General features: G+C 37.4%; 1 protein-coding gene across 1 annotated transcript in view; it reads right to left on the reverse strand.

Moving 5' to 3' along the window:
- Nucleotides 1-16,186, reverse strand: part of LOC142213555 (cadherin-8) — a 344,980-nt gene that overhangs the window by 130,055 nt on the left and 198,739 nt on the right. Inside the window, exon 5 of the mRNA XM_075281925.1 lies at nucleotides 12,648-12,815. Within this exon, the coding sequence (XP_075138026.1) occupies nucleotides 12,648-12,815 (168 nt within the window). The remainder of the gene's footprint in view (nucleotides 1-12,647; nucleotides 12,816-16,186) is intronic.

The following is a 16,186-nucleotide window of genomic DNA, read 5'->3' on the forward strand; positions in this document are numbered from 1 at the left end:
TTTATTTACTTTATTTATTTATTTATTTATTTATTTATTTATTTTCATAGGTTTTGATGTTTTTGTGTCTGTTTTTTTTTGGTGATACATATAGCTTTATGTTGGGGTGTGGCTAGAACTGGTAATGTGAGATTGGTAGTTACAGTGTGTTTCAAAAAAAGTTTATATATATATATATATATATATATATATATATATATATATATATAATTTTTCTTTATGTGTGTATGTATGTATATGTATTTTTTTTACCTTTTTTGGACCTTTTGGTGACATTTTAACATTTTTGATTTTGTTTATTTTCTTTTGCCGATTTCCTCTGTAGATTAGGCTAATACATTTGTATGTATGCAGCCTCCTATGACTTAGTGCAGAACTGGGTCCTCTAGGACAGACCTCATGAATGCTGGGCCAATGGAGGAGTTGCATCATGATGGCTCCCATAATTGACTTCCTGGTGGCATGCAGCGATCTATGTCTTCCTCTTCTAGATGCATTCTGGTGGAGGAAGACATAAATCCACAGACACAGTAAGAAGTCTGAAATAAGAAAGGGAAGGTGAGCATAAATGTTTATTTCTTACATGGCACTTGGGCCTACACCTATTATACTCTAGGGTCTTAAGAGTCTAAGACTAGTAATAAACCACCCTTACCTTCTTTCTGGGATGTCTGGCTACTGTAATAGCTGGCTCCCTGCTCATGCAGCTGCTTAATACTTAAAGGGCATATATATGCATCCTTGCAGAGGTGACCACTTGTACATATATAATCTATGGGAAGTATGGAACTATTTAAAGACGTTTCCTTCAGCACTTACAAGTTACTTCCTACATAGAAGTCTATGAAGGGGGTATTCTGCTAGAAAAGACACACATACTGCAGCTACTAAACTCTGCTACACTCTTAGTGAGATTCAGTGAGTTTCACCTGTTCTGTTTTTTTATGAAAAGTGTTTTTATTATTGGAGATATGCTTTAACAATTTTATTAATACAGAAGATTTCTATTTGTATTGTTTTGCCAAGTGTACCATACCATTATTTGGCATATACAGTAGTCTGTTTGGTGTATACAGTTCCTACAAAGCCTATACAGTTTGTGCATTCATGTGTTACTTTTCTCCCTCTGCCCCCTCTCCTATTGTCTGTAGTGTAATGACCAATGCATTGAGTAAAACACGACTACAGGATCAGACTACACGCATGCTTCTTTGGCAGTCTGTTACCATGTAGACACATTAGTTTGAATAGGAGATGGATACACATTTTTGTTTTTATTATGGCTTTGCATATTTAATAGATAAGCATTAAAGCAGATGTACGTCTTCCTTTAAAAGTATTTTCCATGTTCACAACATTGATGGCCTTAGCGTAGACTGTCAATATCATATTGATATGGGATTAACCCTTTGTACCTCTGCAAGCTGTTTGATAGGGTGGTAGTGCTCAAAAAAGCACTGCAGTTTCTTCATTCACATTGGCCGATCAACATGTAAGCCATAAACACTAGACATACACATATGTATACATTAGGAGCATGGGGGTCTAAATTAAGGTAAGTAAATGCTACCATGAAAGAACAAAGATAAATTAACAGCAGACTATAAATGTGTTCAGATTTACATAAGGATATACAGTATGGTATATGACTAGCATATAACATCTCTTTGTAACTGGTGGAGGTTGGACTTCTGGGATCCCACCAATCCCGAAAAGGGTACCTCATTAATATTATCGCCATAATGCCTGCAAACAACATAGATATAAAGGAAACCTCCTTATTAAAGGGCATACCATTTATTTTAGACATATGGGTCCAATTTTTGGCACCCCCGCGGATCAGCTGTTTGAAGATCCTGCAATACTTGGACTTGCTTAACAGTTTACTTTATGCATATGGTTCATATACTAGTAGAAGTTGAAATCCATAGTTGGTTTTATCGCTATGGATGTGCACTTGTTACCATGGATTTAAAATAAAGTTTTGGTTTTTAACCAACATTTTCCAGATGCCAGCAAGGACCATGCTATTGGTCCCATTTAAGTGGTTCCGTCACTCCTCCAAGCAACATGGCCCCTTCAAACAGCTCATTGGTAGAGTTGGCCTAAGGATATTCGCCTAAGGGTATGTTATCAGTATTGTGAAAACAGAAACCCCTTTAAATTATTATTAATATTTATATAATTTACATAACATTTCTGGTAATAGTCATGGTAGTTGAACCTATAAGCTATGAGCAGACCACTCCATTTTAAGGATATAGTTAACACAACTGAAGATATTTTTGCCAAATTTCTTTTCCATTCGTATTGATGAGTCACAAATGTTTGAAAAGCTTCCCATATTGTGACAAGACGCAGATCATTTGTTCCGCAGGAAACTCACCGGCTATGGCGAATGTTTAGTAACAAAACACAAATGTGCAGTTTACACAAAAAACCAGGCACAAACTAAGAAGATTAAAAATTATGGAGACTGTTAACTGTAAAGACTCTATATTGTGATGAGACGTAACAAGAAAGCAGCAGAACATTAGGTATTTCATGCCTGCTGCTAATGGGGGCATTAACATTTCTTCATGAGCGCTACCTGCATACAATATGCAATTCTTGTATTATTTTAATTTGCATATGTAGAGTTTAACGTTTTGTACCAATATGTAGATCTAGAAGAGGTATTAAACAGTCTGTGCACTTGTAAGCATCAGTGATATCTCTACAGGTAGACTTTAAGGTGCCTTCATACAACTATCCTATTCATCCGAATGTGATTTGCAGAAATCTATATGCTTGCCTCCTTTCATCACATGGATGAATGGAACTGATTTTTACTTACAGAAATGTTGCAACAAATCTGTAGCATACGATTTATATCATTATAAGGGCTGTGGCTCAGTGTTTGCTGATGCAAAGCTACTATTTCCCTTCTCGTATTCACTGAGCTAAGTGACACATTTATTTTTGCTAACACTGCAAGGAAATTGCTGTTTACAAATTTATAGAACTTTTTGCATACATATAAACCTACTGTACATACAAAATGGACGGAGCTCCCCCTAGTGTTGACTGCTGGAGGAGAAAATGTAGAATTTAATTATAGTAAATTGTTTTGGAAGATTTCCTAAGGGTATCCCATCTCAATAAGTAATGGTATATCACTAGCACATACCATCTCTTCATGATTGGTGGGGGTTGAACTTCTGGGACCTCCACCAATGCCAAAAAGGGGACTCAATACTACACTCTGAATCAATGCTACACACAATATTACATTACTTTATAAGACTTTAAACAGCAATAAAACAATTGTTGGTGCATTAACTAAAAAATACCCAGACAGTCACATATAAATGTCATACAAATGTTATAGAATTGAACGTGGGACCTCAGTGCTGCAAAGCAATATTGCTAGCAATGCTGCCCATAGGAATATATATATATATATATATATATATATATATATATATATATATATATATATTCTTACATTACTGCTACTACTATGACTATTCTTACTAATGATACTGATTAGAGATGAGCGAGTAGTATTCGATCAAGTAGTTATTCGATCGAATACTACGGTATTCAAAATAGTCATACTCGATCGAGTACCACTCGCTATTCGAATGGAAAAGTTTGATGCAGAACCAGCATTGATTGGCCGAATGCTATACAGTCGGCCAATCAACGCTGGTTCTTCTCCTACCTTTAGAAATCTTCTCTGTGCAGCTTCCCCGCGGCGTCTTCCGGCTCTGAATTCACTCTGCCAGGCATCGGGCCCGGGCAGAGCCGACTGCGCATGTCCACTTGTAGTGCAGGCATGCGCAGTCGGCTCTGCCAAGGCCTGATGCCTGGCAGAGTGAATGTACAGCCGGAAGATGCCACGGAGGAACCAGCCCGACCATCACTCGTCGACTTGGTAAGTATAATTTGATCGAATGTTGCCTACCCCTGAAACGAGCATTTTCCCCCATAGACTATAATAGGATTCGATATTCGATTTGAGTAGTCGAATATTGAGGGGCTACTCAAAACGAATATCGAATCTCGAACATTTTACTGTTCGCTCATCTCTAATAGTGATGATGATAATAATGATAATGATAAAGACTCGTAACAAGAAGCTGAGTAATTTGCCATAATAATTACTAGCTGTGTTGTATTTTTTTTGCTTTATTGTATTATTATTTTTCCCATTATTATTTACTATTATGTATCTATTTTTCTAATGCCTGCTTTATCTTTCTATATACTTGAAACTCCACCATACAGAGCTTGGAGACTCATTTACACTTCACTGCATCTTTCTTTGTATACATTTTGTTTATTCTCTTTTGGGATAAACTAATTTGAAATCATACAATGAGTTTACACAGTTTCTGAAGATAGTACGCAATTCACTGCATAGAAATATCTGTGTAATGTATCTTGCAAACTAATGGATTAAAATAGCCCCAGTGGATCCCGGCTACTTAATAGGAATGTTCAATGCGCTTTTAGGTAAACACTACAATTTCTTGTGAAATGGCTATAAAGCGATTTTCTGGAGAGCTTGTAAGAATAGAACAAGTTCATCTTTTTTGATTTTTAAAACCCAAGAGGGGACGGTAGACTCACAATTTAATCATGAATTCACATCGCTGTCCGGCACAGAATCAACAAGCTGATGAATTCCGATGTATTGTATGTAATCAGAGATCTGTTTGGAGGGGTGGGAGCAATCCCAGCTGTGTTTCCCTGATCAATTTAATTTAATGGAATATATTACAATTTTCCTTTTTTATATCTTTATTCTTTGAAATAGGATTTGAAAATGGCTAGAAAACAATACATTGGATTCAGTGTTTTAGAGGTATTACTAAATTAATCTGAGCTGGATGACGGTCTGTGGGGGTACCTGACAAATATTATTCGGTAGACCTTTGGTTTTTATAGAGGAAGAGGGACTAGCTCAGAAAAAAACAGATTACAGGAAAGATGAAAGCTGTAATATATTAAAATATAGCACAAACAGTATCACAATGACATCAAGCCTAAAACTATGTAGAGCCAAAATAACAGGTCTAATAGGCCCAAGTAACAGTGCCCAAGGCAAGCATAGTCAGACCATATGTGCCCCTTAGATTGTGGATACACTGGGGCATTGCCCTGTTCCTCTTCTTTTTAACCTTTCCTAGAATGTGCATGTATAATAATGTTCCTTTAGATTTATTTTCCCTAACCAACATATTCTGTAGTTGTGACCATCGTCAATAGACTAGTCAGAGACTAATTTACTTACTTTAAATACAGTAAGGATAGATTCATAGGATGCTGATTAACCTATGACAATGGAAACTAGAGTTTTCAATGGCACCACAATTTCCTCTATCACTTATTGGATGGGCCAGTGTTTGTATAAACTCAAAGGATTCCCCTCCTTGGTATAATATTGTTGTTGGCCCTGTAATACTAACTGAATAAATCCACAGAGGTGCCTAGACATATATGTTGTCTATGCCTACCAATGCATTGGCAGTATGATTGGAGTCATTGTCCTATGGCAGAATATATTGGGTGCTAATCAGATACTTCCCTAATTGTACAAACTCCCTTCTGTTACAGCCAAATTTGAAGAAGGACCAGTGAAGAGCCAACAATGAGGACCATAGACACAATATTCAACCAAGGAAACTTATTGTAACAGATGAAAGGCACATCATGCCTACTTGTCTTCTAATTCTGGAGATGTCCAGTAATACAATAAGTTCAGACCTGGCAGAAACTAGTAGGGCCCAGGTACTTCCAACTCCTCCTTGCTAAAAAAAAACAATTCTTTCGTCAATAAAGTTTCCCAGAAAAATTATCAGATACAGAGTTTTCTAAATTGTAGGTCAGACCATGTGGTATATCTAATTTGGTGCAGTGCATGTGATATGTACTATGTAGGATGTACCACTCGAATGCTAAAAGTTAGAATAGCGGAGCATATAGCAGATGCAACTAAAATAACAACAGGTAGCATTTCAGGTGCATCTAAGCACTTTAGCCAACAACACCAGGGATCCCTCCAAACATTTCAGTTCTGGGCAATAGAACGGGTGGAAAAACCGGTAAGAGGGGGAGACTGGAAGAGGAGATTACTAAAAAGAGAATTCTACTGGATTCTGGAACTAGGAACAAGATTTCCAGCAGGTCTAAATTATAAGACTGATTTATCATATTTCTATCAGTAATATAAATAACAGGTTGATTTTCCGCATAAATAATTGAAATAAAATTAACCATTGTGTTTTTTCATTTAAAAAGCCAAATGGCTGCGTTTATATAAACAAGTAGCTAAAAGTAATGGAGACCAAATAGATCTTCATTTATACATATAATGTGGTTGTGCTTACCTTTTGGAAGTAGATAGCCCGGCAAAGTGTGTGTAAGCATCGGTGTCAATGAATGAAGTTGGTCCATGTAACATCACATGATGCATGATTTACATGTTTCTATAACAACTGCAGTCACGTACTAACCAGAGGGCAGCATACCACATGAAAGACGTCAAACGTGCTACCATAGTAACTATATAAACTATGCGGAGATACACAATGGAGGTTATAGTTTTTGTTTCTCCAAAGCGAGGGCTTCACTGTCAACGGGGATTCCACTATAGAAAGCAATTGTAGCTGTCCAACACCGGTAGGTGAAGTTTATCCGTAGGTATTTGTTATGAACATATGTTCATAAAGTTATATAGGGTAAATCCATAGTAACACCAGTACGGTAAATAAGATATATAAGAAAGTAAGGAGTAAATAACACACATTTCAAATGGAACACGTCTAAATTTATTATTTTATATTTATTTTTTATGTTGTAACACACAATAGTTTTAATGTTGTAAGGTTAAATGTATGTTTTTCTGTGGGTGTGTCGTTATGTTCGAATGAACAAGGTGGCTAGGCTGCAATACAGCTGTAGCAGATACAAAATAATTAACAACTAACCTCAGTGAGGTATAAATAGCCACACTGTTCATTCAGTCTTTACTTCGCCATGAGGAAGGGGCTTGGACCCTGAAACGCGTAGGCGGCTCAAGTTTATTCATGTAACCATTGTCCTATGTAACTCAAATAACGTCTTCATGTAAGTGCTGTGTCTTTTTTCATTTTTTCACTGGTTTCTGTCATTTTGGATTTTTAAATGGCTTAATTAAAGTACTAAGTTTTTAATATTACACTGGACTGAATGCTGAATTCATACCTTTTTTTTCTGGGACTGTTTGATAATACCTGCGCCGGCAGGGTTAAGGTTTTTCGTGCAACAGTGCTAGTGTATGGAAGATTTTCTCTTGTTTACACATTGGGTCCACAAAAAACACCAGGGCTGTGAAGTACTATTTCTTCACTTCCAACTCCTATTTGGAGAAGTCAGGCCAAAAGTGGTCTTTGTGGAAGAACTGTAGCCAAAAAGGTATGACTTCAGCAAGGAATGAAAGGCCAAGCTATACAAAAACACAGGAGCTGGGGTGTATAAAAATGGTACCCAGTGCTCTGGATTTTTGAGTCAAAAGACTGTTTGTTTGCTGAAGGACTGGAAAGTGGTGCATTAATAAGTGTCTCTTTTTAACAGTGAAGATGGTGGAGCCAAATTGGATATAATTCCACACCAAACATAAAAAAGGGGGTGGACAAAAGTATTGGCATTGTTTGAAAAATCATGTGATGCTTCTCTGATTTGTGTAATTAACAGCACCTGTTACTTACCTGAGGCACGTAACAGGAGGTGGCAATAACTAAATCACACTTGCAGCCAGTTGAAATGGATTAAAGTTGACTCAACCTCTGTCCTGTGTCCATGTGTGTACCACATTGAGCATGGAGAAAAGAAAGAAGACCAAAGAACTGTCTGAGGACTTGAGAAGCAAAATTGTGAGGAAGCATGAGCAATCTCAAGGCTACAAGTCCATCTCCAAAGACCTGAATGTTCCTGTGTCTACTGTGCACAGTGTCATCAAGAAGTTTAAAGCCCATGGCACTGTGGCTGACCTCCCTAGATGTAGACGGAAAAGGAAAATTGCGAGAGATTTCAACGCAAGATTGTGCAGATGGTGGATAAAGAACCTTGACTAACATCCAAACAAGTTCAAGCTTCTCTGCAGTCCGAGGGTACAACAGTGTCTACCCGTACTATCCGTCGGTGTCTGAATGAAAAGGGACTGTATGGTAGGATACCCAGGAAGACCCCACTTCTTACCCAGAGACATAAAAAAGGCAGGATGGAGTTTGGCAAAACTTACCTGAGAAAGCCAAAAACATTTTGGAAGAATGTTCTCTGGTCAGATGAGACAAAAATAAAGCTTTTTGGGAAAAGACATCAACATAGAGTTTACAGAGGAAAAAAGAGGCCTTCAAAGAAAAGAATACGGTCCCTACAGTCAAACATGGCGGAGGTTCCCTGATGTTTTGGGGTTGCTTTGCTGCCTCTGGCACTGGACTGCTTGACTGTGTGCATGGCATTATGAAGTCTGAAGACAACCAACAAATTTTGCAGCATAATGTAGGGCCCAGTGTGAGAAAGCTGGGTCTCCCTCAGAGGTCATGGGTCTTCCAGCAGGACAATAACCCAAAACACACTTCAAAAATCACTAGAAAATGGTTTGATAGAAAACACTGGAGACTTCTAAAGTGGTCAGCAATGAGTCCAGACCTGAATCCCATAGAACACCTGTGGAGAGATCTCAAAATGGTGGTTTGGAGAAGGCACCCTTCAAATCTCAGGGACCTGGAGAAGTTTGCCAAAGAAGAATGGTCTAACATTCCAGCAGAGCCTTCTAAGAAACTTATTGATGGTTACCGGAAGTGGTTGTTCGCAGTTATTGTGTCTAAAGGTTGTGCTACCAAGTATTAGGCTGAGGGTGCCAATACTTTTGTCCGGACCATTTTTGGAGTTTTGTGTAAAATGATCAATGATTTGACTTTTTTTCATTCTCTTTTGTGTTTTTTCATTGCAAGCAAAATAAATGAAGATCTTAATATCAAAGAGTTTGTGCTGGCAATCATTTTCTGGAAGAAACTGAGTATTTTCTGACAGAATTGCAGGGGTGCCAATACTTTTGGCCAACACTGTACTTGTCCTCTATGCTTAGAGAAGGTAGTAGACTAGTTGCCTCTTCTTTATGCAATTTCTGATACTCTGGAGATGTATGCTAACTGTTCTTATATGTTGCCAGCCAGTAACTCTCATGTGGATTGCAACCTGTTGAGGGTTTTGCTAACATATTGTGATAATCACCTTGGTATTGTGAGAAACAGAAGATTCCCAATAAAATTCATGTAAAGGAAGGGTGGGCACATTGGTGCCTCTAAACTTGATATCTATTATTTCCTATCCTACTGTCTTAGATACCATAGATAGCAATGGAAAACAAATGCACCACTATTAAAGTAAATTTAACAGCATTTGTATTTTCCTCAGTGGAATACCACAGACTGTTCTGCATTTTCATTGTGTCCTGTTGTTTTCAGACTATCACTGTAGGGCACAGATTCCAATGCAAAACACAAGAAGAAATATTTATGTGCAATGGATTTATGTAGCGAGGGCAGAATATATGTTCTTCTTCCTAAAATCAATCCTCGTTATTTTCTTTGTGAACTGAATGTAAGCACAAAATATTGAAGACAAGCTATGCTGGAAACACAACCATTTTAACCTGGCCCAGCAAGACATAGATTGGAGTCCTGGCGGGAAGAATAGAATTTGAGCTAGAGATCATTAGTTTATTACATGCAAAACTGTGTTGTTTCATATTCTCCTCTTTATTGTAAATTCTCCATTGTTTATTACAGAAAAGTCTTTGGCTGGTAAATACGCAAGCAGTAAATCCAGACTTTTTAGTGGATTTCCCCCACAATGCTTTATCTATACACCCCATTAAAAAGAAATGTCTTTGAATAATGAAGCCTGTTTCCCACTTCCGTATCGGGCCAAATTCTGGTTCAGAACCAGATACAATTTTATGTTTTTTGTATGTGCAGTTTTGGGGGCTGTAAAATTTTTATAATTTGTGTTATTCACCTAATTTCTGCATGTTTTTTGGTGACACATAGGGCTTTATTTTTATGTTGTTTATATTTTTCAATGCTTTTTAATTTTTTTTTATATCTGCAAAAAATATAAACAAAACAGGAGGGAAAACGTGTTTCTTTTTCATTTTTATTTAATAGCACAAAGTGCTTGCTTTTTCTCTTTGTTATGGTATTTTTCATTTTGCATTGTTTTGTCAGGGGTGGGGCTACAACCTGTAATAAAGGCTTGTGGTTGGCGCACTATTTTATTTTTATTTTTTTTTACTTATTTCACTTTAATTTAATTTTTTTTACTTCTCTACTGTTTTCGTTCTTTATTTCTCTATTTTTTTTTACATTGTGTCCTGATAAGGAGGGGGGGGGGGGTGATTTTCTTGTAACTGGAGCTGGTTCAGTTGCAGCCCCAGTTGCAGGGGAAATACAGCCTCCTGTGCATATCTATGGAGCTGAACTGGGTCCTGTAGGATCCAGCAGCTCTAACAGACTTTGATCCTGGCGGATTACATGACTGCCAGGTCAGAGGGGCGCCACATCTTGGTGGCACCTATAGCTGCGTATACTGTACAGTGCTTATTGAGCACTGTGCACATAGCGATCAGGAAGGCAGGAATGGTAATAATCCTTCCCTCCCTTCTCTAGGGAAGCTCCAGCTGTAGTTACAGCCGACTCTCCGTTCTGTGGCTACACGATTTCATGCAGCTGCTGAAAACTGCAAGGACATATCAGTACATCCTCGCATAACAAGAGAGGGGACCCCCTGATGTATATAGTCTATGGGCAATCTGGAAGAGGTTAATAAGCAATCACTTTAGAGCATAAGACTTACTTATGAATCATTACTAAAGATGATGCATTTTCTAGAGTCAGGATATATTTAAGAGCTACCTAACCGTAACTGAGGTAGGTGACAACTTTTGATATGTACATTTGGATATCTATTAACTCAGTTCAATTCAGTATAAAGAAAATGTCCATTGGCTACAGGCTACAAGCACATCAGCCTCTTCATTTTAAGGGTAGTAGAATTGGTGGAGCAGGAGAGTCAATTGCAGAAGATACAATAAGGCTGAAGCACATTGTTGCGAAAATGCAGAATTTTTGCTACTGTGGAAATGTTGCAGCAAAAAGTGCAATGTTTTACAGTAAGGGAATGGGATTCTGGCTAATCCCATGCAAACATTGAAGAAAAAATTCTACGGAACTTCTGCAAAAAATGATGCTTTTTTTTTTTTTTTTGCAGTGGTTCACTATATAGGGCCTTAGCGATAATCAAGCATCAACCTATGTGCTGGTTTGTGCACATAATAGGGGAAATTATAGAGACTGGTGTTTCCTATTCCCGCTTTAATAAATTCCTTAGTAGGTGTGAGATGTGCCTGAATTAAGAGGTACTGTGTAGATTTCTGGTCTAAACTCAATTTTCTATAACAAAAAAAAAAATCATGGTAAATAAAGTTATCAAAATTCAGGTTGAGACATTTTCAAACTTAAAGTTAAATTCACAATGAGTTGACTTTTTATAGATTTTTTTAAAATTATTTTATCTCAGCATACATATATATGTATTTTATGTAAAAGGATTACACTCAGTAGTCTTCTAACATAAGCTGAGACATAGCCAATTCACCTTGAACTGATCAGTAAAAAACTTATTTTTGATATCCAGTGTTTTTTGTCATTCAATATAAAAACAGGCTCTTTGAATTACATGGCAAAGGGCCTGAACACTTCAGATATGGAAATGCTTTCCATCTTGAAAATGTTAATATTTGTTGTACAAAGGACTGTTTGCACAGACCCTGCAGCATTTATCTTACCCCAAAGTAATATTTAAAATGACTGCATCCTTTGTCTCCTAAGATAATGCATATTTATAATGGAACTGAAGTGAAAATATCAAAGTCATAATAAGACTAAGAAATTCTGGTTTGCTTGCCTATAAGATTGGAAAGCTGTGTGCTTTTCAGAACTAAGTGTGTTTTAATGTAAGTATTATGAGTATGCAATTAGATCAGATATGATGACATGAAGAAAAATACAATTTGACATTCCGTTGCATAAAATTTGAAGATAGGTTTTTCAGTTATATTATTTCACATAAAGAAAAATCAATCCAACTTGGTATCATCTATTGGTTTTCAATGTAAATGTGTTATGCTTTATTTTTCCTGTAGTGGCGTTGCAGCACTTGCTGTCAGATTTCCCATTAATTATAGTTAATCATTATTTGGGACATTGATGATCATCTGGGTATCACAATTATGACAAATTTATTGACTAAAGTGATTAATCCCTTTAAAACCGGAGCCCCACATGGCGTAAAAATCACAATTTGGCCAAGGCGGAAATGCCACAGAAAAAAATGCAGCATTAACAGTCACTGCAAGGTGGACGGGAGTCTAGCAAATCCCATCCACACCTTGCGAAAAAATATGCGCTGTGCACACACTGCGATTTCCAAAAACATTGTGGTTTAGGAAGTCATGGCATGTCAATTATACCCTATAGATATAATGGAAACAACAAATTGAGATATTTGTTGTAATATAAATAAACCCAAAAGTGAATAATCTCCTCTGTACTTACTCATTGCAAATTTTGGAGGATTATCATTGACATCAGTCAGGGTAACTGTAACTGTTGTGGTTCCAGAAAGTCCACCCATGTGTCCACCCATGTCCTTGGCTTGAATGACAACAAGATATTCTTCTCTGGCTTCTCTGTCCATGTTGGAAAGAGCAGTCTTAATGATTGCTGTAAGAGGAAGAGAAAAAGACTCATGTCATGGCTTATGTCTTAGTAGTCACAATCATCAAGCTTTCTCTTGTGAAGAAGGAATGCACTCTAAGTGGTACATAAAAACCCCGAAACGAGTTATCCGTATTGTTCCTAATAAAGCTCCATGTTCTGTAAAGCTCTGCGGTGACCTTCAGCCTTGCATTCTGAAAGAGGAGCACACATCCTGTTTTTTTGGGGGGAATATCTGCTCACTAAGACATTCATTTGGAGTGGGACAATCCCTGTAACAAAAACTAGAGTACTCTATGTCAATTTTAAGACCATGTTCAGTGACGGACACACCTTGAAGGGCAAAAGACAACTGCTCATAAAATTCCTTGTTCTTGTGGGAAAAGCTTTTCGCTTAATCATATTAAAATCAGATTTTTTTTCCCCATTGTTATATAGTAAATGTACTATTTTGAAACATTTTCAAAAACAATACACTTTCCATATTGTTCATAAAAAGGATTTTTCTATTCATAGTGTTGAGAAGACAAAGTTAAGGGCATCGTATTCCTTATTTATCTTTCTTTCCTGCCTTTCTTCCTTCCATTTATTCATAGTATCATCTATCCAATTTAGGGAAGTGACTCATATTTACAGTATATCAAAGAAACATAATGATACCAAGACGCCTTCAAAATCTGTCAGCTAAATGTTCATTTGACAAACAACTACTACTTCCGACTTCCGCATACACATGCATGCTCGGAAGGGAGCGCAACAGTGGATTGATAGAAGCAACAGGGCTGTTTCAATGAGTTAATCAACATGTAGGCCATTCATTGATTATGTAAGAGCCTGCAGACATGGTAAACAGATTCTTGATAGCCTACACAGACCCTGAGAAGAGGATTGTTTGATCAGTCAATGGGTTGGATGCTTAGCAGAAGGAAACTTGGTGTCACAGTGTCTATTATGTGTCCTGCCATTGACAGACAGTCACCTTCATTTGAAGTGGTGTCATGAACAAGAACCCTGGACTGCTACATACTGGAAGTTTATCATCCAAAGCCAGGTTCTATTTGTAATATGACAAAAGTCTGGTTTGAATATGGAGGCTTCAGTGTGAGTCTTTCATTCCTATATTTGCTTTGGAGCACCTGCTGGCATGATGATCTGGGAAACCATCATTTATGACAGTCAGTCACCTGTAGTAACAATACATGGGACACTTACAGCTCAGCGATATGTGATCACATGTCCTGACTCTCATGGCAGGGTTTCCAACTGTCATGTTTCAGCAGCATAATACTTTCCCACAAACAGCAAGGGTTTAGTTCTAATGTCTCCTCTAGATTGCAATGCTTCCTTGGCCAACCCAGTCACCAGATTTATCACAAATCAAGAATTTATAAGACCAGCTTGGATGCCACTTTCGGAAACCTACAAGTGTGCAGGAACTACAGACCCAATTGCAACATCTGTGGGCAAATGCAGTACAGGAGACCATATGGAACCTGATCTCATCTTGTGCCCAGGCTGGCAGTGACCCAACAGGATCTTAGAGCTTTCCCTTTGTACAATTTACCCCAATAAACGTATCCTTTCACACTAACATTTTAACCACTTACATATATGATCATTACATTCACACATATAAACTTGTGTTTGATTCCAACATCTCTTTCTTGGTGTGGTTTTTTTTTTTCTTTTCAATAAGTGTACATCTTAATAAGGATAGCTGAGAAACTGTTATTCACACCTTGAAATATTGCAGTTCTAATTGCATGTGAAACATGAATATCAAAAGATACAGAAGTGGAAAAGTATACATCTTGCAAGACACAGTATGTTTTCCACATTTTTTGTGAAAAAAGGTTTTATCTCATATTAAAATTATTTTTTTCCGTACATATAATTTTTACAAATGTTCAGGAACAACACATTTTCCATATTCTATATATGATGGTGCTATGTATTAGGAAGAGCTGAGAGGCCCTATATATATATATATATATATATATATATATATATATATATATATATATATATATACAGTCCTATGAAAAAGTATGGACACCCCTATTAATCTTAATCATTTTTAGTTCTAAATATTTTGGTGTTTATAACAGCCATTTCAGTTTGATATATCTAATAACTGATGGACACAGTAATATTTCAGGATTGAAATGAGGTTTATTGTACTAACAGAAAATGTGCAATATGCATTAAACCAAAATTTGACCGGTGCAAAAGTATGGGCACCTCAACAGAAAAGTGACATTAATATTTAGTAGATCCTCCTTTTGCAAAGATAACAGCCTCTAGTCGCTTCCTGTAGCTTTTAATCAGTTCCTGGATCCTGGATAAAGGTATTTTGGACAAACAATTCAAGTTCAGTTAAGTTAGATGGTCACCGAGCATGGACAGCCCGCTTCAAATCATCCCACAGATGTTCAATGATATTCAGGTCTGGGGACTGGGATGGCCATTCCAGAACATTGTAATTGTTCCTCTGCATGAATGCTTGAGTCGATTTGGAGCGGTGTTTTGGATCATTGTCTTGCTGAAATATCCATCCCCGGCGTAACTTCAACTTCGTCACTGATTCTTGAACATTATTCTCAAGAATCTGCTGATACTGAGTGGAATCCATGCGACCCTCAACTTTAACAAGATTCCCGATGCCGGCATTGGCCACACAGCCCCAAAGCATGATGGAACCTCCACCAAATTTTACAGTGGGTAGCATGTGTTTTTCTTGGAATGCTGTTTCTTTTTGGACGCCATGCATAACGCCTTTTTTTATAACCAAACAACTCAATTTTTGTTTCCAAAATGAAGCTGCCTTGTCCAAATGTGCTTTTTCATACCTCAGGCAACTCTATTTGTGGCGTACGTGCAGAAACGGCTTCTTTCTCATGACTCTCCCATACAGCTTCTATTTGTGCAAAGTGCGCTGTATAGTTGACCGATGCACAGTGACACCATCTGCAGCAAGATGATGCTGCAGCTCTTTGGAGGTGGTCTGTGGATTGTCCTTGACTGTTCTCACCATTCTTCTTCTCTGCCTTTCTGATATTTTTCTTGGCCTGCCACTTCTGGGCTTAACAAGAACTGTCCCTGTGGTCTTCCATTTCCTTACTATGTTCCTCACAGTGGAAACTGACAGGTTAAATCTCTGAGACAACTTTTTGTATCCTTCCCCTGAACAACTATGTTGAACAATCTTTGTTTTCAGATCATTTGAGAGTTGTTTTGAGTAGCCCATGATGCCACTCTTCAGAGGAGATTCAAATAGGAGATCAACTTGCAATTGGCCACCTTAAATACCTTTTCTTATGATTGGATACACCTGGCTATGAAGTTCAAAGCTCACTGAGGTTACAAAACCAATTTTG

This window comes from Leptodactylus fuscus, chromosome 7, assembly GCF_031893055.1.
Source record: "Leptodactylus fuscus isolate aLepFus1 chromosome 7, aLepFus1.hap2, whole genome shotgun sequence".
NCBI lineage: Eukaryota > Metazoa > Chordata > Amphibia > Anura > Leptodactylidae > Leptodactylus > Leptodactylus fuscus.